Here is a 27,351-nt window from a genome sequence, read left to right as displayed (position 1 = left end):
TCTACAATAGATGTAGTAAGCCTTAAGCCGTAAGAAATTAACTAATTACAATTGACTTTAGAGAAGAATAATGAATATGATTGGTTCATTCTTTACGACTTAAGGCTTACTACAGCTATTGTAGACACGGCCTTAAGGAGGCTTAATTCTATAGCCTACGCCTAATGTCTACTTTCTTACTCCACTAGTCTTGCTGCCATTGTAGACTACGCATAACGAGTTCATAAGAAATTTGTAAATATATTTATTTGTGTTATGTATTTATTTTTCATGAAGTAATTTTTGATTAATGAGTTTTTAATAGTTGTTACAGATGAAAAGAAAATTTATTAAAACCAACAAAGAAGATTTATTACTACAAAAATAATATAAGATAAAATAAAAAATAAAAAAATATTAATAAAATATTAATGCTCGAATGATATAGAAATAAAAATAAAAATTTTTGCAAACATTATATATATAATTGTAAAAAGTGTGTTGTAATTGAAAATAATGTTGTAAATTAAAGTATGTTCAATGACTGATTTTTTTGTTAACTGTTGTTGATTTTTGTTAATGTTAATACAGCTCTTGATTAGCCGTGCGCTTGGCACGTATTGTCTCTTTTCCTTTTCGTACTAATTGTTCGGTAATGAAATAAGATCACCTTTTTTTGTGCTAACTCATCTTTATTATGTGTACGCGTCAGACAAAACTCAGTAACAGAATGTGTCCTCTTACAGATTAGGCAACCTGACAACAAAAAAAACTAAAAACTCAAGACTCGCGCGACATCTTGCGACAATTACGAATACTATCCTCAACGTTAGCAAATAAACTAGTTATCATACTGTCCATATAATATACCGCGCGCCTTGATGTGTCCATGAGCATCAACTAAGGGTGTTAACATAACTATTATATAAACATAACTATTTACAATTATAACTATTTATATACATAACTAATTAACATAACTATTATATAAACTAAATAAATTAAATGACACAAAAATCGAGTAACTATATTGTATCATGTTTCAATGGGTAATATACAGAACTTGTTCGCTGGTCGCTTGATTATGCCTCTGTTAGTCTTGACACTCGCAGCCCTAACAACTTCATCCGCTCCTGAGTGTACCTCCATGACTCGACCTAACACCCAAGATTGAGGTGGTAAAACATCTTCTCGCACAATCACTGCCCAATCCTAATGGGTGGTCCCTTGTTCCGTTTCCATTTTGAACGTTGCTGCCTTTGATGCAAGTAATCGACAGACCATCGCTTCCAAAATTGTTGTCGCATTTGCTCGATGCGCTGCTACCGCGATAAACGATGAATTTGTAAGTGCTCCAAACTCAGTTCTGGATATGATATTAGTGAGTCTCCGATAAGAAAATGTGCAGGAGTTAAAAAGGAATTATCTTCGGGATCAGAGGACAAAGGAGTTAAAGGCCTTGAATTTAATATAGCTTCGATTTGAATTAGCAATGTAGCGGATTCTTCAAATGTTAAAGAATCATCTGATACGATTCTATTTAGAGGATGTTTAATAGAGCGCACTGCCACCTCCTACAATCCTCCGAAATGTGGTACCCGTGGAAGAATGAAATGCCACGTGATAGCCTCATTCGCCATTTCATTAACGATGTGACGTCGAAATTCTTTGCGATCAAAGAGATCACGCAATTCTCCCAATACGCGATTTGCTCCTACAAAATTGGTTCCGTTGTCTGAATATACTTGAGGGTTTTCCTCTTCGTCCTATAAAACGTTTCAATGAACCTAAGAATTCTTCAGCACTTAGACCAGATACTAATTCAATATGCACCGCTTTGGTGGCTAGACACACGAATATCGCTATCCAAGCCTTGAATTTCCTAGCATTACGGCGTTTACCTTCTCGTACAAAAATCGGACCGCAATAATCCACGCCTACGTTGTAGAAACGGCCGGGATGGAATGACGCTGAAGGTAGATTTCTCATAATCTGCTGGGGAGCGCTTGGGTTTGACTTAAAACATATGATGCACTGATGAATTATTTTCTGTACTAATTAACGCGCTCCTAGAGGCCAATATTGTGCCCTTATCGCTCCTAATGTAAGTTGAGGTCCTGCGTAAAGCGTCCTTTTATGCTCGTGCTCAATAACTAATTTAGTGAACTTATGACCAGCCGGTATGATCAACTGATGCTTAGCAGCGTAAGCGAGGTCGGAATTTCTTAATCGGCCCCCTACTCTTAAAAGTCCTTCGCTGTCTATGAATGGATTCAAGCTGAGCAGTCGATTTTCCCTTGTACTCACTCGTTGATTTCCTATGTTTTCAATTTCTCTTGAAAATGCTTCCTGCTGGACTCTCTTGACGATGATCTTCTTAGATGCCGTAAACTCTTGAGACGAAATTTGACCCAGTTTCCTATGTTCTTTACTAACCCGTAAATTATGTACAAAACGGAGACACATTGCAATTGTTCTTATTAGTCGAATGTATGATGAAAATCTTTCAATAATGTCAAAACTACTCTCTACTGCTGCCGCAGAAACTATTGTCTTCCGCTGTTCAGGTAGTTCCTCCGGATTCATGTCGACCTGTGTGCCATGAATCCTCATTTTTACGCAGCCATTGAGGTCCTCCACCATATGTCAGACTTCTTTAAAGTTTCTGGATCAGTACCTCAAGATAAAATATCTGTCGGATTATCGTGAGTTTGCGTACTCTTTCTTCAATGCTAGGTCGCGATTTAGCTTCCTTTCAAGAGCCTTGAATCTTCGTATTGCTATTTCTTTCGATTGACCAAGATGAGACATTTCTTCATGCTTAATAGATAATTTGACAACAAATCTACCTTCTGCATTCCGTTTGACATTTGACTCAAAATGCTTCTCACATTCCTTCTCTTCGAGAGACATCTCACCCTTCCGCGCGCCGTGTTCAATTTCCCAAAATCGTTTCAGGGTATGATTCAATTCTTCGTTTATACTGAGACTGCATACTGTCGATCCTGTACGCTCGGGTGTGGTGAGAACCTTTCCTGCTGCGTGCCTGTTGACTTTATTTGACCTATGCAAGTAATGTTCCAGAAAATTTCTACACCTATGAGCATATCGATTTTTGCTGATTCCATGAATTCTGGATCAGCCAATGTTATTCCTGAAGGAACGTGAATATCAGTTCTATTGATGGAGACTGTTGGAAGATCTTGAGTTATTTTTCGTATTGTCAGACAACTGATTTCTGCCTTAAAATTATTGAGCCGAGATTGCAAATTTACCTTGACTGAACTATACGTCTCAGTGTCGGCGTCGCCCACTCCGTGAATGAGCAAGCAGCTGGGGAACTGCTTGAGTCCGAGTTTTTCTGCTAACTCAGTTGTTATAAAATTTGATTGAGAGCCATTGTCGAGCAACGCTCTACAAGAATGTAAGTTTCCCTTAATGTCTTGAACTTGAATGATTGCAGTAAAAAGCAACATTTGATGCCCTGTCCTACATGATGCATGATTTACGCTTGTAGTCGATGTTTGAGATGGCACTTGCGAAACTGGTATGCTTGAAGCAGTATCCTTCAATTGCTGATTTGTCTCAATATGAACGTTTTCTGTGACAGGTTTTACACGCGCCTGAGTTACAGTTTTTGGCTCTATGCTCAGTTGACCTCAAACAATTTAAGCAAATCTTATCTCTTGAATTCGCTTATCAATAGCCAGTGAAAGAAACTTGTCATATCGAAAAACGGCGTGATCGCCTTTACAAAAGCTGCATGCTGCCTTATCCGTTACTACGTGTGCCGACGTAGCTTTCTTCGACATTTTTATGTTCCTATCGGTGTGGCTAGCCGTTACGGCAGTTTGAGGCCTGCGGTTTATGGCTTCCAGAGCCCTACATCGTTGCGAAAGAAAATCAATTAATTCCTTGAATGAAGGTACATCCGAACCTTTAAGGCTAGTTTCCCATTCCTTGTTTGTTGCTGGCAATAGCTTGTAAGTGATCACGTGAATAAGCAGATCGTCTCATTTGTCGGTAGAACGTTGCAAAACCTTGAGCGCTCGCAGATGCTTCAAAACGTTATGTAAAAGTTGCCTAAGCTCAACGTGATTTTCTTTGATTAAAATCGGATGCTCGAAAATAGCCTTAATTAATGAAAATAGCCTTAATGTTTTTGTACAATAACTCTTTGATTATCATACTTTTCAAGCGTTTTCAAAAATGCTTGACTGTCATTGGTCAATTTGCTTGCGACCTTACGTTCTACGGCTATTGTAGACGAGGCTTAAGCCGTAGTCGAAAAATTGCTACAGATGCTTTAAAAAGTACTGCATTAACCAATCAGGTTAAAGAAATCTTTACTCAGTTTATTTTGATTGATCAATCAAATGTTTTGAAACATCTGACGTGTCTCCTGGATCGCAATCATATTATCATATAAAAACATTAGAAATTCTTTACTCAACAGCCAATTGCCAACGTGAGTTTTAATTGGCTTTTGCTGTCTGCTTTCTGTTTTTCTGCCAAAGTGTGAATCAGCTTAAAAGAATTTTGAATTTGACCGCACATGATTTTTTTCATTTTTCGAATAAACTGTGGACCTCCAAACGTTGTAAAGAATTTATTCGTGACCACCTAACGATTCTGCATCGAATAAACTCTTGCTTAACTCGATAGGACAAAAAATAAAAATGTTCGGCAAACTTTACATCGAAATTTTAATTATTTAATTTAAAAAAACGATGAACCTCCAAACGTTTTAATTAGACTTCCGATCATCTCGGGGCGAAGCCCTGTCCCGATAAAAAAAATATAACAAAACTTGAGAGCATAGGAACTACCAAGGCTGACAGTACTGTGTGGAAGTTTCAATGTAAAATCTTAATTCAACCTATGTCCAAACTCTTACACTATATTTATAAGTTTTTATTCATAATCTTACAAAATAAATACTGAATGCATTGATGCACGATTCATTGAGCCATTTGCCTAGCAGCGCTTCAGTCAAATAGCATTTGCTTAGGAAAATAGCATTGAAACTTCCACACAGTACTATCAGCCTTGGTAGTTTCTACGCGCTCAAGTTTTGGTATATTTTTTTATGGGGATGGGGCTTTGCCCCGTCCCCCTATGCACTCTCATCTAAGCATGTACTTTGCAATGCATATACAATTTCACATGGGTTTGCAACTTGCATAGCTACATTATTAAAAAGGATTTATTTAAAATTAAAAAAGATTTATTTAAAATTTTGTATAAGTTACTAAAACGCATGCGCGCGTGACCGCAGCACACGTTCATGTCACTATACGTCGCCCGTCGTCATTTTACCGCACATGATTTTTTTCATTTTTCGGATAAACTATGGATCACCAAACGTTGTAAAGGATTTATTCGTGACGACCTAACGATTCTGCATCGAATAAGCTCTTATTTAACTCGATTGGACGAAAAATAAAAACGTTCGGCTAACTTTACTTCGAAATTTTAATTATATAATTAAAAGAAAACGATGAATGACCAAACGTTTTAATTGGATGACCAATCATCACCAAACGATGACCAAACGATTAGTTAATTTTAATTATAAAAAAATCAAAGTGGTTTGGCTAACTCTGTACGGAGCTTACCTCTTCCTACAACGCCTTCTCCTGTTGGAGGTTGGCTATCCCTCTAGCATAAACCGCAGAGTGCGTCTTATCTGCAGTCAATGGGACCTACTGTTTAATGCCGGTTCCGAACGGCCTAGATAGAGGAAGTTTTGTGGCAAGATATTCTTCGGTGGGTTGCCATTGCCATCCGAGAGGTGGCGATTAAATAAAATCGAAGAAAATTCCAAATTTCTGGTCGGATTTGAACCCAAGATCTTATACCCGTATTCATAGTCCATCTTTATCTCAAGGGTGGAGGAAACCTTAATGAAGAATTCTTTGAATCTCCAAGGCTGTCTTATTTCATAAATGAATCTCAAGTCTTCCTACCAAAAGGAAAGAATATTTTAGGGATTTTTAGGGATTTACTAGATACAACATTGTTTTACGCGCCTGCAACTAATTTCACATATAAACTTTCAAGTGATTGAGTTACAAATAAGTTAAGTTAAAAGTATATTTATTTATTATTTTTTGTGCAAGTTGTGATCGCATTGCAAATATAATGGATAATAAAAATGTTCATTATACGGAACGGGGAGAGAATGCTCTTTGCGCAGCTTGTTTCAGAAGAAAAAGCTATCGAAAATAAAAAGACAGGTGCTTCAGATCTAAAAGATAAGGTGGATGCATGGGAAAGAATCACAAAAAAATTTGCTAGCGAAGGATGTACGCCTCGCTCTAGCAAACAGCTGAAAAAATGCTGGGATAATATGAAACAAAGGTAAAAATAATGATTTTACTAATAATTTTATTAATGATGAGGTTATATAATTATTTTAAGTGAACACATATTCTTCTTCCTATATACACTTTTATATACTTGGCTTGTTATATAATATTTTAATAATAATTATATTATTAATTAATTATTTTAGAAAACGAAAATTAAATACGACAATGCGGCACGAACGGCTTATGACAGGTGGAGGTCCTGCATCAGTACAACCGAATGATCCAGTGATGGCATTCATGGATGCAACAAATGCAAATTTAGATGTCGAAATTGATTGCCCATTCGACAGTACAGCAGTATTTGAGAAAGAATGTATAAGCACTACGTATAATTCTTATTTTTTTATTATTCTATTATTATACATATATAGTAATAATAATTTATTCTTTATATTTTGCTTTTCAGATAATGTAAAGATGGATTGTGCGTCTGAAAGAATAGTCATCGAAGATGAAAGTGAGAAAGAGAATGAGAACATTGATGATATCTGTCATGAAGATTATATCCATCAAAATATTTTATCTACATCATTTAGCACACCAAAAGAAAAAATAGCTACTTCAAGAAATAGCACATCAGTAGAAAAAAGGGCTACATCAAGCATAAACAATGCATCAGAAAAAGAAGTCACTGCAAGTGTTATCGCATTAAAAGGAAAAAAAGCTACTTCAAATATTTATTAAAAACATAGAGATAAATTTTATGAATTAGGATATATTAATTTTTTAACAGATTATATAAATAATTATTATTATTATTAATATGAATAAGATTTTATTGTCATTTTTTAAAATTAAGGTAGAAAAAAGTACGTAATAATCTTTATTGCAATAAATTAATGATAATGAAATACTAATAATAAAATAATTTCGATTTTCAGAATATCCGTGACGAAAAAGAGTTACGATTAATAAAAATACGCGAAGCAATTGAGCAACAGCGCGAGCTTCATCGTAAAAAAATAAAGATTGCTGAAACAGAGGAGCAGATTGTTCTTGTAAAACTTTTGAAGGAGGAAAAAGCGCTCAAGAATAATACATGTAAATAATATATCTATAAATATGATAAAATGACTTTTGTTAATAATATGCTATAGATACAAGTTATATTTTTTATTATATATTTCTATATGTTTATATGTATTTCAGTTTATACAAAGTTATGTAAAATATTTAATTATTTTTATAAGTGACTAAATAACTATAAGTGTTCTTAAAAATAAATGTTATTCTTGATAATTAATATAAAATTCTATGTTTGTTATTAATTTAATGGAAATATATATATTTCTTACAAACAATGAAATATTGTCTGTTTATATTTTTAAACGTCACTTTGAGGGCTGTGTTTTGTTGATAATCATTGTCAGTATTGAAAATCTAAAGTGTATGTGACAAATTAAATAGATTTACAGTACTGTCAGTGAATACCAAAATGCGATTTATATAAAAGAATAGTTTATAGAGAGAAAGAGAGAGAGAGAGAAAGATTTGTTATAAATAAATATAACATTCTTTAAGTTAAAATTTATACTTAATATATTATATATTTATTTTATTTACAATTTGATCTTGTATGTACAAATCTAAATTTATTTATACAAATTAATCTTAAATTTACATGATGACAACATTATTGTTAAATCACTCATTGCAGATATAAAATGAATATAAAAATATAATTATAATTCGCTATTCTGTTTTACGAAAAATGTGTTAAAATGAAAGCATTTCTGTGTGCAAGTCCTACTCCATTTTGTTCTTGATTTATAATGTCTTCAAATTGTATATTCTCATACAACTCCTCTTCGATTACTTCCTCCAGATTATGTTGAATAGATATTGTAAAACTGCAGTGGCACAAATAATTGCCACCAATGTGCTCAACTTTGTTCTTAAACCATAATACAGACATAGAAATCGACGTTTCCAAACTCCAAACAGTTGTTCAACGATAACTCGTATTTGTTTATGTGCAGTATTATACCGAACTTCTGCATCTGTCTCAGGTCTTAAAACAGGCGTCAGTAGATAACTGCGGCATGCATATCCACTATCACTAAGTAAAATTCCGTTTAGGTGTCCCAACTCGAAACGACAGCGCAAACCGCTTCTATCAAATATTACAGCATGAGTTGAACCTGGATGTCTAACAACTATATCGAGAATTTTTCGTTGAGGACCAGCTACAGCCTATAAAACAAATATATCATAAAAATTAACTTCATATAAACTTCATGATTATTTAGCAAAATAAAACCGTTGAAAAAACCTGTACATATCTGTACATTTAAAGAAAACCATCCTTTTCGATTTCAGAATATCTCTCCATTATTTCCTCCAGGATTCGCAATACGTATATGGGTGCAATCGATACATCCTATTATGGATGGAAAGTTGGCCATTTCATAAAATTGATTTTTATTCCTTCGACGTTTTTCTTCGGTGGAAAAATTAATATATACTGTTGTGCCTCCAGGAGGGGGGCACAGGATTTTTCGGGATCCGTTAGGGAAGGCCGGGGATACGACGGGCTGTGGCCACCTTTTGTTTTAATATTAGGTTTAATTGTTTACCTCCTCCATTTTTTTTATAATAAATAGCAGTTTAAAAGAAATCAAAAGGTTTGGTATTTTATCACTACTCCTAACGTACGTATCTACACTCGTGTGTATTGTCGGTTAAAGGGAGAGAGCGGTATCTCTCATATACTCTGTCGTACAGGTAGTCTGATACGCGTCGGCTTATCTCAGGCGCGCGTATATCTCTTAGTTATTCGTGTATCTCGTTCTATTTAATAACTCTCCGTGACGATTATTCCTCGTTAGGATCTAATCAACGACTGCCCGTCGCTTCATCGCGGCGGGTGCTGAGCTTCCCTCCGAACTGCATGGTTTTTCGGAGGGGGTCCCTTAGCAACATGACCAAATATGGTTATGTTGCTGAATTAGCGTTTTAGTGCAGGCGAGGAAGTTCAAAGTCGAATTTCCTCGCTTGTACTTTTAGCAATTCGGCGACACCTTTCCGGTTTCGTTTTCGTGCTCGGTCTCGGGCGCGCGTGGCTCGCTGCGTCAGCGGCTCGCGCGATTATCGCTTCGCTCGCGATGCATTCCTGCATCAATATAATTATATGTATATATATATGTATATACTGATTCTCGATACTGATGCTTGAATGTATCCTCGTAAATCTCCATTAACAATCTGCAATTAAAACAGCATATAAATAAAATAAAAATAAATTATCTATTTTAATTTATATATATATATATCATAGTGTCGGAACAAAGTTTACAAACCTGAAAGCTACTCGTTGCATAAAAACGCAGTGTTATTAAAAGCTGCATTAACGGAGAAATCGGCAGTCCTCGATTATTGAACCGTCTTAACTTATCATTCACTAAAGGTAATAGGATCTCGATTATGGCTCCTTTGTTGAATCTATATCTTTTTCGAAAAGGAACATCTTCGAAAAATTCTATGGGATTTTCCCAATCACGAATATATCTTTTTGCAAGTCGCAACAAAATCCGATCCTCTACATTTTCATCATCAAATCCTTCGTCAGAATCGTTAAAAAATTCGTTGTCCATCATGCACTTTTAATGTGAATGCGTAACATCACAAATAATAACAAATTGAAATGTGACAGCTAACTTAAAAAGGTTATGTTTGCGCATCATCCGCTAAAAAAGGTTAAAAAATAAAAAATCTCCTCCTTAAGGAAGCTCGTGACCTTCCTTGAAATAAGGGAGCTAATAAAGTTCCTTGTTTGGTCAAGGAAGGTTTATGAAACGTCGAATGAGAAATAAGGAATCCTTATTCCTCAAGGAAGGACTATAAATACAGGTATTATTCTTTTTACTGATTAATGGTTTTTTAATACCTGTACGACCAAAAAGTCCCACGTCATGTAGTCTTCGTGTCACAGTACTACGACTAACATTAGCTATGTTTTCATCCTTTAGCTCACGTGCAATTTCGGCAGCAGGTTTCTTGACATCCGCAACTGATTTACGTTTAATGATACGATCTACATTTTTAGATGTTTTTTTGGTCTTCCACTACAAGCACGATCTTTTAAACCATATCCACAACGATATTTTACAATAATATCATTCACGGTTGATTTATCTATTGATAATAGTGAAGCAATCTCACGAGAAGACTTTCCTTCTTTTGAAAATTTTATTACTTTCTCACGAATTTGAATTTGCGTATGCCGAGCCATGTTTATGCTTCCACGACCTCCTATGAACTAAATGTAAACATTCAACGCGATACTATATAGTAAATACGTTTTTGAAGTCCTACTGCGTCAAATATATTATGTGGCTGGAAACTTTTGCACGTGTAAATATAACAATTATAATAACAAATATATTTACGAACATAAATAATATTCTTTTACTATATTATTTTGTTTCCTATATCTCATACTCACATCTCATAATGATTAAAAATCATAAGTCTTTTTTTTAATAAATTAGAGTACGAAATGTCACTGGCCGGAAACTTTTGCACGCCACTGTATGTACAAGTGAGCGTGTTATACCATTTTATTTAAAATTAATCCTCTTTCAGTCACGAATTTTTCTAATTGTCAGTATTTTATAAAATTTGGTATATAAGGGTTTTTGGGGTCGCTGATTACGAATCCGTTGTCAGATTTTCAAAATTCAAGATGGCGAATCCAATATGGCAGACGAAATTTTACTTCCGCTATATTGGATCTCTATATTAAATTTTGGAAATTAAATTTTTTTTCCTTTAGATTAGATTCTGCGATCTAAAAAAACCTTCAGAGAAAAAATTTAAAAAAGAATAGAACTGTTACTTTTAATTTAGAACAGAAAATATTGTTTTTTTATATATTTTTTATCAAAAAAAAGGAGGATTAAAAACAACACGGTAGAAAATTCTAAAAAAATTCTGAAAAATACTTTAGAGTGTACTAAGATTATAAAAAAATTGCCGTATTTATTGTCATAATAGATTAGTAGAAAATGCATTTTTTCGTAAAAAAGTACTAATTTTGACTGTTTGTTTATATATGGTATTGTTGCAATTAACAATTATGACTGTTCATATTTTTTTACACTTGTTGATGTTCTAAAGACTCTGTAGAAACAAAAAATCCGATATTTGTTGATAAAAAAAGTAGTTTAAACAATAAAAAACTACGAAAAAAAGGTGGGTCTCTGGGTGACTCGCTGTGACTCAAAGGGTTAAAGAAGATTTTTAAGTTAGATTTTTGCATAGTGAAATATTTAATGAGTAAAAAGTTTTAAGAGTTTAAAGAGTTTAAAAAGGATTGGAAAAACTAAAAATAGGATGAGAAATTAGAGCAGGGAGATTTGAGGAAAAGATAAGAGAAAAAGAAAAAGGAAGCTTTGTTAAAAAATGTTGGACAGAGAGGGGAAACGTGAAAAGAAAAAAGTTATACGAATAAAGAAAAGGATAGGTATTATAATAAATTGGGTTGGGGATTAAAAGCAATAGAATATATGCAAAGTAAAGATTTTAAGGTTCCCAAGTACTCACCGCGGCCGTATTATTGAATCGAGATGTCATAAGAAAAATGACACCTCGAGAATTCTTGAGTACTACTTTTAAATGAAAAGATATTTCATTGAAAGATCGCTTTAGTACCTTGTAAAATTGTCCAAAAACTAAGCTTTTTCCTTGACAGTTAATAAATATAGCTGTAAAATGAGTGTCAAAGTAAGCCTTTACACGGGAAAACACGCAAGAGAAAAAAATAGGACACAATACTTTAAACTCGGTGAAATCGAAGGAAACCATGTCTGATGTTTTTCTTGTTAAACCAATTAAAAGAGAAAGTGATAAGAATAGTGCTCCCCCACACACAAGCGCGCGCATATACACATACACACACATACAATATATATAATGTTCTCTCTTTTTTTCTGGCACTGTTCTTGCAGTTCGACAAGTATTTGATTCAAGTTGAATTTTAAACCGTAAAATATTTTTTACTTTAGACTTCTAAATTTTTACAAATTTACTAATATCCTTTCATGCAATTCCGAGTGATAGCATATTATTTCATATTATTCATTTATTTCATATATACAGAGTGTTTCATTTTAATTGCCCCAGGCAAATATTTCGGAAAATAATGAAAATTCAAAAAAATGTTTCAGACAAAAATTGTATGGTTTCTAGGGGGACATAAGATGGTGCCATTAGTTTGACCTTGAAGAGTCACATGAAGGTCATTTTGAATTTTTTAAATGGAACACCCTATATATTTTTGCATATTCTTGTAGCTTATTTCGAGAGCTTTCCAAAACACTATAATAAAATGTTTTTTCATTAATACTTTTCGAGTTATAAGGCTTCAAAGTTGCACTATTTTGACATAAAATACAAGATATCTTGTAAAATATTCACTTTTCGATTATCTTATCCTAATACTTTTATGCGTAGAATAATAAGACGAATCAATTAGTGTAAAGAAAACACATAGTTATCTTTAAGAAAAAATCTGAATTTGCAACTAGCAGTTACACATTTTTACTTTAACATAATTATGTGTTTTAATTACGCCAATTTGTCTCATTATTCTATGCATAAAAGTATTAGGGCCAGTTGCACCAACGTTGATTAACTTTAATCACCGATTACTTACACGTTCCTCTCTTTCTCTTGAACTTATCTGAAAGAGACAAAGATATAGTTTAATCAACGATTAAGCTAATCGGAGTTTGATAAGATTACCCCTTAGGGTAAGATAATCAAAAAATGAATATTTTACGAGATATCTTGTATTTTATATCAAAATACTGCAACTTTGAAGCCTTATAACTCGAAAAGTATTTAATGAAGAAACATTTTATTATAGTGTTTTGAAAAGCTCTCTAGATAAGCTACAAAAATATGCAAAAATATATAGGATGTTCCATTTAAGAAATTTAAAATGACCTTCACGTGACTCTTCAAGGTCAAACTAATGGCACCATCTTATGTCCCCCTAGAAACCATACAACTTTTGTCTGAAACATTTTTTTGAATTTTCATTATTTTCCAAAATATTTGCCTGGGCAATTAAAATGAAACACTCTATATAACCTGCAACTTTTATATTAAGCAAGAGACAAGTTTAGTGTACTGTATAAAAGTCTGTCTTTAATATAGCGTTTTCGATTAAATGGATTTTAACTCGGATAAATTCAGCATTATTTTACTATAAATTCAAGTCTTTTATTAGAGAGACGATGCAATGACGTTATTAATCGCTCTCAGAGCAGTCAAATCTGCTTGAGTCAAAAACGCTAATAATAATATCTCGATGGTATAATACATATATAGAAGTTTATGGTCATGACTTTTATTCTATAGAGTTTTTATTCAAAGTTGATCTGTCATTCCTATCAATCCTTAAATAATACTTAAGCTATTTGATTATTAATACATTTATATTTATAATTGCCTAAATATAATTAGATAAGATAAAAAATAAAAAGTACTATAAATATTATTAAACAAACAACTTTTACACACTTTATTATTATTACTGTATTTATTTATAATTGCCTACATACGATAATTAGACAAGGAAATAGAAAATAAAAAGTATTACAAGTATTATAGATTTACACATTGTTTATATGCATCATGTATTTTCATCAATCACTGTTAATTAAAAACTACGTTATAAAAAGAATTGTTTATGCAAACATATCTTCTCGATCAGCTCCGACGCCTTCACCATCTTCCAAGCTCGAAAAATTGAGAAAATGAGCTGGCCTGTGTACTTCATGATAAAATTCTTTCGGATTTGCTAGTTGCAGCTCGTATTTCATGTTGGGATCATGTCTTACACCCATAAAATTATAGTTCCATGAACCTTGACTGGGTACCATAAAAAAGCCAAGGAAACGATCGGACAAAAGCATTTGTACTTTCTCATAGTGGCTAGGTAGATAGCCCTTAGGATTGTTTCCCTTGTCAGTGTTCTGCTTGCCCCACTCAAAACCACTCGGAGTCAATTTATACGCTGTAAGGGAGCAAGAGCCGGGTGTGAAACTACAAGTGATAACGATAGTTTTCTCGCCATCCCAAATGGAATTCTCCGCCATAATTCGGGCATGAGTAGATATATCTTGCGGCGACAGTTGTGGCAGCTCGTTCGGCTGCGTATGTATCCATCCCAAGGGTTCCATCTCCTTCAAATATTGATGATTAGGTAATATGTTTGGCAGATGAACAGTTTGATGAGTTCCCCATTGTGGTGCCATTACGATACATCTGATTTCTTTCACCTGTGTTACATATATATAAAACAAAACTTAATTAAGACAAAAGAATCGATATAAAAGTATGCGCGCACCTTTGTGTATACATACATACATATATATATATATCATGATTTAAAATACATAATGCTTATTAAAAAGAGATATATGTCAAAATTTATTTTATATCTCTTTAAGCATTACATATTTTAAATGATTATGCCATAATATTTTTGGCATGAATAACTATAAATCTCTATAATGTAATAAATATATTTCGAAAAATTATCGTTATCGATTTATACACAGATGTATATATATATATATAGGGTGTCCCCGAATTGGCGGATCAACTCTCGTCAGTAGATAGAGCGTGTTAAACTGAACGCAGAACGCACTGTACGTGTCTCTTTAAGTACGCCCTTTGTACGTTCTTTGTACGTCCTTTGTAGAGCGCTCCGCCTACTGTCTCGCCGCGCGCCTAGTATCAAGTAACAAGTAGGAGGCTTCTTTGCGCCGCGCGCTTATCCTGGCATGTATTGGCCGATCTTTATTAATTTATATCTCATTAATTATTGCGAATTTAGCAAAATGATATAAGATTTTTCTTTACAGTTTAACACGCTCTATCTACCCACGAGAGTTGATCCGCCAATTCGGGGACACCCTGTATATATATATATATATATATATATATATATATATATATATATATATACACATATGTGTGTATATATGTATGTATAAATGGATAACGATAATTTTTCGAAATATATTTATTACATTATTGAGATTTATAGTTATTCGTGCCAAAAATATTATAGCATAATCATTTAAAATATGTAATGCTTAAAGAGATATAAAATAAATTTTGACATATATCTCTTTTTAATAAGTATTATGTATTTTAAATCATAAATGTAATGCCATAATACATGAATAACTCAATCTCAATAATGTAATAAGTACGCTTCGAAAAATTATTATTGCACTGATTTTACTAAGCATGGACATTGCTATCTATCTAAAAACCCAAATTCCGTAATAACTCAATATGAATTTTACGAGAGAACGTGTACTATATATAAATCTACAATAAATAATTAAGCATAAATATAAAAAATCCGTTATTATATTAAAACATTCAAGAATAAAACGTCAAATTCATTTTTCCTAAATTATAATAAGCTTTTTTAAATTGCACGATATCTCATGTATCAATTAACTTAATAATCCATAATTTACATAAGTTAAAGACTCTATAAATATTTAAATTAATTAATAATAATGCTAAGACAAGAGCCAAGCGCAATTAATAAGACGCAGATTCCTAATTAAATTACTAGTTAAGCTTGTGTGTTAACACAATCTTGCGTATGCAAACGTTTCAGTCAATTGTTTAATCTTCTTCACTGCAAATAATAGAATACAAATAAAACGTAAACGTCAACAGTAAAAAATAAACAATATGTATAAATTTACAGAATTATGAAACATTACGTATAAATTTACAAGATCATGTTCATGTACATTGGCATAATTTTTTGATTATTCCTCCTGACTTACCAACTAAAAAGGAATGCATAAACGAACTCTTATACACGTTAGATTAAATTTTTTTTTATAAAATATGTTTTGATTTTTTTTTTTATGTCTATGCATTTAAACTTATGACTTCCATGTTTTGTATCGTTATACATAAACCACTGTTTAATTTAAAGAGAGCTTCATATATATATATATATATATATATTCATTATCTTCAATTAAATTATACATAAACTAATGTTTCACCTATTTTTTTACTATTGACGTTTACTTATTGACGCTTGGCTCTTACTTGCCTTGTTATTATTGTTAATTAATTCAATTGACTTAACTTTTAAACACTTTTTTCATTCTAAATGTAAAAAATTTCACTTTTTTTTAAATGTCATATATTCAAAATAAACTTTTATACAGTCAAAGCTTCTTATTCTCTATTCGTGGGTTCATTATTCGCGTTTTTGACATTTACGAAATAAAAATTTGTAATCACTCTTTTTATTCGCGACTAAAAAATTCCATATTCGTAGTCAAAATTTCGATTCTATTCTATTATCTTTGTGAATTTTTCATGAAAATTGAAGAAAACCCTCAGTAAAGAAAAATTTGATTTTTAAAAGAAAGCTAAGAAAAAGAAATGTCCAAATATAAGCTTGAGTTCAGAACCCTGTAAAGTGCCGCAAAACAAGACAAAATTTTTTAAACCAATTTCTGATCAATCGTTTAATAATATTTAAGTAATTGCAATTTTAAGTAATTGCAATTTTATGTAGTTACAATTTTATTAACATATGGATCTCAAAAGATATTATGCTATCATAATGGCCTATATTCTGAGCTCACATTTATAATTAAATGTATCCTCAAGAAAAAAAAGTCCATATAAAATTAGTCATATATGGATTTTGTCAATATCTGAGCATATCTTGCCAAATATTGTTATATGTAATAATATGATAATTAAATAAAATCATATATGATATCATATGATTTTATTTAATTATCATATATGAGTATACTTGGTAAGACATGATCAGATATTGAGAAAATCCATATATGGCCAACTTTTTTCCTCGGTCTCTAAATGTGTTTTTATATATTTAGAGATATATTTAGTAATAAATCAGAATACAAGCTATTGAGTATTTAGGTTGTTAATTTGAAATAAAATTACCTTTTTCAATAATATTTTTTTTAATTTGTAATTTTCTTGCATCTTCTATACTTTCTTACATTTTATTAACTCATGTTCACATTTTTTATATCGCAGCATTTTAACTGAAGTTATTCCTCACGAATAAGTAGCTTTTACTGTATAAAAACTTAAAAATGTTTTATTTAAAAATATCCTTTAAAAATATTTAAAAAATTTTTCTTACAAAATAGAAATTCTCAAGTTTCGGTGATTCAATATCTTTATTATTTAAATAATATATATTTAGAATTATGTTATTGTTAGAGAGAAAAGTTAATATGTACGTAATAGATTTTTTTTTAAATGAACTTTTACATATTATTTTTGTTTTCAAAAAGTAATACGTTTCTTTTTTCAAATTTAAACATGTAAAACGTCTTAAATTATTAATAAGTATGTGTAAAATTTCATTAAAAAACTAAATATATTTAAAATCTATTTTTCCTCAAGATTCTTTTTTCCTTCAGATTTTAAGCGTACTTTTTCAAACAAAAATTATTATTCTTAGAAAAGATGCTTAGCTGTAAGTGTTTCAAGATAATTTTAAAAAAATAAAGATAATTAAATAATTTAATATCATAGAGATAATAAAATTTAAAAAATTTCAAAAATAAATGATATTAAAATATAAATAATTATATGATAAAAATAATTATTACTTATATTTTTTTTGATAATTTTAATAAACAAAACTACTAAAACTTTACCTGAGGATTATCAGGAGGGCTGATACCGTATAAATAGCCAGCGATCTGAGCTCGCAGATCGGAGATCGTAACAAATTTCTTAAGCACATTCTTCGGCAAAATGTAAGTATAACCGGTTTCTTTGATGTCATCAGACGAGACATAGATGTGGTTTGTCCGCAGATGAAGATTGGTCGCGGAAATAGCGCGTACTCGCCACTCGGTTTTCGAACTGAAAGTCTGTGTCTCATAGTTGGACGTGGTGGCAGTAATAATCTCGTCACCATGCTTGTTCACCGTTCGTGTAGTAGTAGCAGTGAGTTGACTCTGTTCTTTAGTTTGCTTCTCAATTTCAGCAATTTGTTGACGTTGTGCGGATGGCGCACTTATCTCCATACCCAAAATAATATCACGGATCTCGGACTGCGTAAGTGACGCAACGTTGACATTATTCTTCTTGCCATAATCCGCCAAGATCAGATCCTTCAATTGCACTTCCACTTTGATCCATTCATCATCCGTCAGCGACGGCCATATGTGATGCGGCTCGGTGATGGTAGTTTTATCGGGTTTTAATACGACTTTCGTTCTTTCGGTGTTGACGTGTAGGGCCCGTAAGATCAGAATCAGTCGTGAGAACGCGGTGTAAGACGAGATAGTTTTCAACCAGTCATCATAAAGATTGAATAGCACCATTTGCGGTTCAGTTGCTTTCAAGATCAGATCGCCAAACTTTTCTACTTTGAGACACGCTTGGAACGGTAATTGTAATTCAGATCCTTTAATGACTATATTAGGAAAGTCTAGCAAGTGCACTTCCAGCGGATCCAACATTCCTTTTCTGGTAACGATAATTTGCTTCGGCTGTTCCTCCACTGGCAGGGAACGAATTAGTGCAGCGACTTCTTCAGCAGTCTTCCATTTGGCTAATTGACCGAGACGCTTCTGGCCCGCCCAAACAGAAGTATGAATAATTTTCAGAAACAATTGTCCTGTTCGTGGATTGAAAATGAAAATCGCGCCATTGATTGGTTTCGTCGTCAAGTTGCCTTCAAAGGTTTTGTGAATCGTTACGCGATATACATTTGTATCGTCAACAAACCATATGATTTGATTGGAGAAAAGTTCACCATAATTTTGCGAAGAAAGATAAGGTTCCGTAGGTTCCGATGAGTAGAGTTGCAAGGCTTTACGAATACGTTCACGTAACACGTATAAAGCAGGATTTGCTTTCATAATTTTTGCCATAGCTTGCTGTATAAGTGGCTTGCAGCCGGGAAACCAATTACCATATGCACTATGCAAGTTATATGCCAGATCGATAGCTATTAGAAGACCGGTGGGTGATGGGTATATCGACATGTTATCTGTCGTATAGTCCAGGAATTTAGCACGAGCGTATCGTTCGATGTCGTGTGAGTCATAATCGCCCCATCTCAATTGAACATCGATCCAATATTTCTGTGTAGTAGTGTTGTCCATTACATCTTTCGAATCGGCAAGGAGTGATGGTCGAGATACGGTCCACTTATAGGCGGAGAACAGAAGGATGTCAGCACATGAAGAATTCATCTTGTAGGACTTTCGCGGATGTATTGTTTCCTTCTGTACGGTTTCAATTTCTAGCGCGTCCAGTTCCTGGTCAAACACCTGACAAAGATCCATCACGATAGACTCATGCACTTTTTGCCACAAATGAGCGCGAAATATTTGGATTAAGGAGATTTTTAGAGTTGGTATTTTACCGTGCATAAATATTCCTGTTAGATCGAGTTGTACTTGGAAACCAACATAAACATTTGCACGATTGATAGTAGGCGACCACCACAGAGTGAATCGACGGTTGGGAATCTGATTGAGACCAGAACGTTGTGCGTTTGTCAATTTTTTGTATTTCATGGACTCTTCAAAACCAGATGCTTTTTCCCAGAAAAGACCTTCCCATGTTGGAAAGTAGGTGCCCTTAAAAAGAGTATGCTCAAGAATGCCCTCGACACCGCCAAGCGCTTGAATCATGTCAGTTCGATAGTTATTTAGGTTCCACAGTTTACCATCGTGACGCTGGTGAGTCCACCAAAACGGATTCTGTTTCAGTACTTGATATTGCTTGAATTCTGTACGAATACGCCAACCCTTGTCATAAGCCAATGTGTGCCGGTCTTTTTGGAATAATGTATTTATTCTAGGAATACCACGATCCCAGCTATCCTCAAGATCTTCCAAAGTGAGCCTGCGATTCTGAGCATTGGCCTCTTGTCGTTTCAAGGCATATTCCGCCCAAACGCGTTGAGAATCGATAAATTCTGATTCCCAGGGCTGTATGTAGCGATATAAGTTCGGAATCAATTGATCCTCGTCGTGACTCATACCTGAACGAAAGTGAGTAATGCCTACATCAGTTTGTTTCGACCATCTTAAATCTGATTGAGGTATTAACACATGACCCATCGACAGCATTCCCAGACCACCCAATTCCTTAGGAGTGTAAAAGACAACGGGTGGAAAACGTGACGGCATCTTGGAGTTTAGTCCAATCTTGATACGCGTCTGTATCTTGTTCTCACACTTGACCAAAAGATCCAGTAACTCTTGTGTATTCACTACGGCTTCTCTGAAATAAGTCATCAGACCAATCAAAGCAGTATTCCACTTATTCACGATTTTCGTAAATGTAGTCGAGCCTGAAGCCATTAAAATCTGCCTAACTCGATTGTGAAAACGTTGTAGGCTCTCGTCGTCGACGCGCAAGAAACATTGCGCAGTTCTTTCCTTCGTGATCTCGTTTTGAAGATTCCAGACACCGTCTCGATGCGTAAACTCCTCATGGGTCGTTCGACATTTGGGCAAAATTCTGCACTCAAAACCACTCATATTGAAAAGCAAATTAGGATTGTCTTTACTATAGACGCTAACAAAACTGTTCTCCCATTGAATAGTAGTGGTGGAACGTGGAAGCCGGTTCTTGATATCCCAGAATACGGCGCGACCCAGATTCACATCATGTTTCATCAATCTCATACGAGCATCCCGTGGCCAACACTTTTTATTGTTGTAGCCAACAATATTCTCATTATTTGGATCGGGATGTTCAGTGAGGTAACGCTGAATGAGGTCTCTCGCCTCATCGGCGGAAAAACGCAGAAACAAATGTATTCTATCGACATAGCGACAGTATAATCGAATAGGATGTGCAGTCTCAGAAGCAACGTCCTGAAACGTAAGAAAGTCATTTGGCATTTGCGGTGGACCAGCCATTTCACTGGCTCGCTGGAGGCCCAACACCAGCAGATCCAACACCAATCCGTAATATTGGGCGATAAAAGATGCGAATTGCAACCCTCTAATAATGCCATAACTATTAGTGTGATTCATGTCTTTATAATTGATGACAACATTATTTTTTGCCGTCATGTAATCGGCAATATTATGATCGACTATTAAACGTAATAGCCTATTGAGTAACGTAAGATCGATCTTTTCATATAACTTCTCAAATTTCGATTCTAGCAGCACATTACACTCGCCCTCGCTTACATCCCAAACATCCTGAAGATTATTGATACCTTGACACCATTTGTAAACAAGTAGCGGCGGTGGTTCTGTATCAGCCGGTTTCACCCACGGTGGGAACAATCGCCTTTTGTCCGCTTCATACCACAAATACTGATCTAGATAGGCATCCGTAATTTTCTCGAGCGGTTCTACGTCATACACGGGAATCAAGTGACTGTAGAGATCCATAAATTCAATGCCAACTTCCTTAAAAGTCCTTTGTGTTAACAAATGTCGCTTAATTCTGGATAATGCTTCGTGTGGATTATCGTATGCCTGTTCTATTAAGCCCAGTTCTTCTCGTTGACTTTGATTCAGCCTAGATTTAACGCTATAGGCCTCCTTCAACCGTTCTAAGGCTAATATCAACAGTTTCGTATCATGTTTGTAAGATAATGGCGGGAAGGGTATTGGCGCGAATCTTCGAGACTCCAACCAATGAACCGAAGTTGTGAATATGGCTACAGCTTCTTCCGGCGATATATATGGCCCATCCTTCAAGTAATTGTGTTGTCGTTCTTGTTCGGCTTTCAAATAGAGACGCGTCAGGCGGCCGAGATTTTTTTTACACACAGTTTTGTCCACCGTAGCTCCACGTCGAATTCTCTCTCGATTATAATGAGCCGTATTCGTCCACCAGTCGGCCTTCATCTTAACATAACGAAGTATCATATTTTCGATCGGAATTGGCAAACCTGGTACTTTCCACGGAATATTTGCTTTCCAACAGCGCCAAGCTTCGCTCAAATGCTGAAGAATTGTTCGCGCTTTGTTCTGCTTTATTCCCTCAGGCATCATATCAACAATGTCATGCATAACAGATGCCCGTAATTCCAGATCGAAATGCGATTCAACTCGTTGTTTCGTTACTGTCTTCGCTACGCCTTTCGAATGACGGCCTTCGAATTGCCTCGACAATAAATTACCTAGCCATCTTTCCAATAACGGAGTGATGCCCCTCATAAAGAATAACCAAACACGCCAACCGGGTGCCCAGAATCCACAACCAGGTCCTTTACCAACTGGTCCGGTGTTAAAACGATAATAAATTAGGTGCTTCAAGTCTTTGCACATCCTGATTTGTCGCATCAATTTATACTTATACCGATACATGCCGGTCAATTGACCGACATGTGCAAAAATATACTGCAACCCATCGGCAAGTTGAAAGGCATCCACGTTGTTTAATCGATACTGAACGTGAGAATCGATAATAAGTTTAGTCAAACGAAGAATTTCCCGACACAAATGGAAGGCGTTACCAAAGCGCGATTTCTTCCTCTCCTTTGTCGTAAGCGTTTTGACAGGTTTCAAGTTAAAGTTGTAATCCAAATGAAGATAGTTGAGATTCTTCCGATGTATTAGTAGATTCAACATATTATATCCTTGACGACACACCTGCAGACCAGCTTCTACCCAATCTATTGTCGTTGTCTGAAAGAACTTGGTTGATTTAAAAGAGCGAAACAAGTAGCGTTTCTTCTGCGGTTTCGGTGGTCTATGCTTCAAAGCATTTAAAACGAAATATTTCAGTAGTTTCTGATAACTGACTCGCACTTTTACAGGTTGACCAGGCGGACAATGCTCTCTGTACCATGACTTGACTAATGGAATGTCAATGGCTCTTCTTGTTCTGCCGGAACGCGTATTAAACGGTCTCGGCGCCCACAAAAGAGCTATTCCATTTGCTGTATTATCAGTATAAAGAGGTATCTCCTGAAGGAATGGTTGCACTTCGCCAGGTAAAATAAAGTCTTCTTCATCTTCGATTTGTGGTTCCATCGTCTAATAAATATAGTTAAACATTATATAAAATTATCCTACTAGGTTTTTAATGTAATAGTTACAAATTTACCTTTAATGAATTTCTGTGAGAAATTGGATTGATTAACGGATCAAAATAAAATGCTGGTAAATCTGGATCTTCAGTCTTTATATATACGACATTTGGTGCATGATACCTATAAGATGTACATACATAAATTAATACATAATGTAAAAAAATAATGTTCAAAAATATTTTTATTTAAAAAAAATGGTATAAATTATTGTATGTGATATCAGCGGTTTCTTTTTATAATCTTTATAAAAGAACAAATAACAATCACTAAATTTGCTTTACCACACTGCTAGGAAGATCGTTTTATATTGATAATCAGATCTTAAAACTAGTGTGGAAATAAATTTAATAAAAATTTAACAAGACATCACGCCTACCATGAAAGATGAACAAAATGTGGCATATTATTGTATAAGTAAGGAAATGCAATCCTATATTCTGTTCTAATCGGTTGCCTGATGATAATCTTATTTATGTCATTGAATTCATTCCAATCTTCATCAGCAGCATTTGAATCTTTTACCAATGGTTCAAATTTGGGCCCTCCAGGGATAGCCATATTTAAGGCTTTTGCAGTAAAGAATGATTTGGGATCAAATAGATAAAAAAAATTTTGATCCACTAGGTCAGTCAACAATTGATTAGCCAAACGATACAAAGTGGCCATTTGTGGTAATGTCAAATTCCATCTCCGGTATGTAGATCCATTAACATGTCTGAAATGTTTTATTATTTAGATTTTATTATATATATATATATATATTTATATATATATATGCAGTGGGTAAATGATATTCTCAAGAATATTCTTTCAGTATAGCATTTTGTCCAACTGAATAACTTGTATCTTAACGATATCCAGATTCAAGTTGTCAACTCACATATCCAGTTGATTTCAGGACCCCTACGCTTTTCATCATTTTAAGAAACAAATGAGTTAATATATAATGTCAATAAATAATGGATCTATTCTGTAAAAATGCTGCAATGCTGTATCTCTATAAACTATGTAGCTTACATTGCACTATAATTATGGAAGATATGGAGCTATGTAAGCATAACATATTTGATATTATGTTACATTCTCTATAATTTTGTACTATGTAGGCAATATTTTAAGTAGTCTCTGTAAGTAAATTTTCGACTGAACGGTTTGAATCGATCCGAGAGTGCAGTTAACTTCAATTGCGCTCTAACAAAGTTAAGAAATTGACATTTCAACAAAATATTTCTTGTGTTTTTGAAAAATGAACAAAATTAGTATGAATAAAGAAAATTAAAATATTAATATTTTAAATAATATAATATAAATATCAATATATAATATTATAATATTTATATATAATATATAATACATATATATATATATATTTATAAAATATATATTGTATATATATTATAATATTAATATTGATTTTAAAATATTTTAAAATTTGGATCATTTGTTACGTTTTGAAAACTATTAAAGTTGAAGGAGAACAAGTGTAACCTCTAAATATAGCGCTTATGGCGAGAAAAATGTCACTGTAAACTTACAGAGCTATATAACATCTTATAGAGATTGATTATAGTTATAGAATAATATTTTCGTTAGTTTTACATTTTTCAAAGTTACAGAACTTACAAAGCGAAAATCTTCTTACAGAATAGACCCATAAGTATAAGAACAATCCCTTTTTCCTCTTGTAGTTATTTATGCATATATGCCAATATGTATCAACTTACTTTGTTCCAACTAATGGCTTGTGTTCATAAAACCATGATGCAACAGACTCATCTTCTTCCGAGTCAAGTTCAATTTGTATAGCTTCTAAAGGTTCAACATCCAAAACATTATCTGCATAATCTAGAGGAGGTTCTTCATCATCAAAAGGTGGAAATCTCATTCTCTTAAAATGTCTACGATCTCTTTTTTCTCGTCTCATCATAATCCACATAGTGCTAAGAAAAAATATAACTTTTAATGCAATTTGTACTACTAATTGTAAGTAAAGACAAGATTTCATGCCTGTATTACCCCCATTGAGCTATATACACAGGCTCTATAACCCAAGGAATTTCATTGACAAATGTAATGGCTCCTGTAATATGATATAAAACCTTTACATCTCTTATTTGTTCCCATGGCATAGGCATATTTTCCAATAGTTTCATAACAGCATGTGGCATATATTTTAATGCCCTGTAACAGATACATTTACAAAAAACCTGATTATAAACATTTTTTTTTTTTAACAATAACTTACCCCAAATAAACACGTTTATCATGTCTGTATTTCCTACTGCTCATATCACCATGATCTCTAATAATTTTCCTTATATGTTCAGCTGGCATATCTTCTTTTTGTGCATCTACAAAACCAAACTTCCTCTTTTCTGCAAATCGCTTTGACTGCAACTGCTGCCATTTTTGTGCTAGAACAATTAAGATTGTTATTGTAAAGGAAATTATATAATTAAATAACTCTTAATTATCCACTAAAATTACCTTTTTCTTGAAGTTTGTCCTCAGATAGAACTTCTGGTTGTTTGGGAATTTGAGGTAATGGTGGTCCAGCTATAACCTGCATATGAGCATGATGAGCAGCTTGTGCATGAGCCGCAGCCTGAGCGTGCGCTTGGGCAGCTGCTAATTGAGCTTGTTGTTGAGCCATCATTGCTGTGGCCCATGGGTTTGGAGCCAGCAAATATGGTGGAATAGACATAATTTCAAATTGTTTTTCAGAGCTAAAATGCAAAATAACAATATATAAAACTCAAAAAATTATCAATAACATAGATACACCTCGATATATTGCTTTTCTTATATAAAACTTAATAATTTGTTGAATAACTCATATCTCATATCTCAATTAATTCTTAGCCTTAAAAAGCTAACGTGGATTAATTATTTTAAATAAATTTAAAAAATAAATGTAAGTAAATAAATAAAATAAATTTAATGATTAAAAAAATAAATTTAAAAAATAAATTTTATAATGCAATTTTTTTTAATGCAAGATCCCGGAATATGGACAGTCGCGTAGTGTATAACATGTTGCACAATTAGCTGGTAATTAAATAATAAAGTTATACATACATTTTATCACGATATCCGTTTATCAGTATTCTTAAATGACAGTGATGATATAATCAATCATCACTTACAATTAAGCTCTTAACAGCACTTCGAACTTTTGTAAATTTAATTCACATAAAATCTCACATAATCTTCACGCACATAACGGCTTCGGATTCCGGACATAATATAGGGTTATAGAGTTCCATTGATATAAGCGTCATTCTATCTTTGGATGCTTTCCATTTAGTGAAAGAAACCTTTGCTATGATTGGTTGGTTCCCAATGTCCAACAGTAACCTCAACCGCAACCGAACCCGCAACCTATAATGTAATCACGGCTTTAGTCTATATTTACGTGTCACCCTTAGGCGGGGTCTACAATAGCTGTAGTAAGCCTTAAGTCGTAAAAAATGAACCAATCATATTCATTATTTTTCTCTAAAGTTAATTGTAATTGGTTAATTTCTTACAGCTTAAGGCTTACTACATCTATTGTAGACCCGGCTTAAAGGAGAAGGGCACTTGTATCAGTTACGCATGCGTGATAGACAAGGACAGCTAAGGCCCATATGCAGCGTTCTCCTTCTATTTCGCTATCGCATCTACTCACGAGCTAGTATAGCACTTCCGTGCTTTATATACAGTTGGACTTCTTATCCTACGACCCTTTTATGCTACGAAACCTCTTATCCTACAACAAAAAATCCTCTCCTGCTACGACCGCGAAAGGGGAATACCCCCACTCTCAAATTTTTGTCGTAGGATCAGAGGTTTAAGGGGAAGATTCCGGACCGAAAATGTCGTAAAATAAGTAATAACTACAATAACTGTAATAAGACTTAAGCCGTAAGAAATTAA

At 33.7% G+C, this 27,351-nt stretch overlaps 2 protein-coding genes and 1 long non-coding RNA gene across 4 annotated transcripts; 1 reads left to right on the top strand and 2 right to left on the bottom strand.

Annotated features, from left to right (window-relative positions):
• The first annotated feature begins 6,163 nt into the window (after positions 1 to 6,163).
• LOC140667180 (uncharacterized) lies at positions 6,164 to 7,434 on the top strand. The gene is made up of 4 exons (XM_072894935.1): positions 6,164 to 6,342; positions 6,497 to 6,666; positions 6,760 to 6,986; positions 7,235 to 7,434. Exons 1-4 carry the CDS (start codon positions 6,164 to 6,166, stop codon positions 7,400 to 7,402), a joined length of 744 nt encoding a protein of 247 aa, XP_072751036.1. The 3' UTR covers positions 7,403 to 7,434.
• A 520-nt stretch (positions 7,435 to 7,954) lies between these two features.
• On the bottom strand, positions 7,955 to 10,378 carry LOC140667041 (uncharacterized). Of its 2 annotated transcripts, XR_012046923.1 has the most exons (4): positions 10,240 to 10,378; positions 9,653 to 10,039; positions 8,642 to 9,557; positions 7,958 to 8,546 (listed from the first exon to the last, which is right to left on the bottom strand). It is a non-coding gene; the product is annotated as an uncharacterized lncRNA (long non-coding RNA). The 2 variants fall into 2 exon arrangements; XR_012046922.1 differs by having other exon boundaries at positions 7,955 to 9,557.
• A 3,502-nt stretch (positions 10,379 to 13,880) lies between these two features.
• Prp8 (pre-mRNA processing factor 8) lies at positions 13,881 to 26,695 on the bottom strand. The gene is made up of 9 exons (XM_072893953.1): positions 26,512 to 26,695; positions 25,921 to 26,159; positions 25,679 to 25,847; positions 25,450 to 25,614; positions 25,158 to 25,373; positions 23,810 to 24,148; positions 23,448 to 23,553; positions 18,062 to 23,377; positions 13,881 to 14,641 (listed from the first exon to the last, which is right to left on the bottom strand). The coding sequence occupies exons 2-9, from the start codon at positions 26,135 to 26,137 to the stop codon at positions 14,048 to 14,050; spliced, it is 7,122 nt and encodes a 2,373-aa protein (XP_072750054.1). The 5' UTR covers positions 26,138 to 26,159; positions 26,512 to 26,695; the 3' UTR covers positions 13,881 to 14,047.
• Between the last annotated feature and the right edge of the window lie 656 nt (positions 26,696 to 27,351).

The sequence above is a fragment of the Anoplolepis gracilipes genome, chromosome 6, assembly GCF_047496725.1.
Source record: "Anoplolepis gracilipes chromosome 6, ASM4749672v1, whole genome shotgun sequence".
NCBI lineage: Eukaryota > Metazoa > Arthropoda > Insecta > Hymenoptera > Formicidae > Anoplolepis > Anoplolepis gracilipes.
Note: the sequence above shows the minus strand (reverse complement) of the source record. Positions and strands in the feature narration are given on the sequence as shown.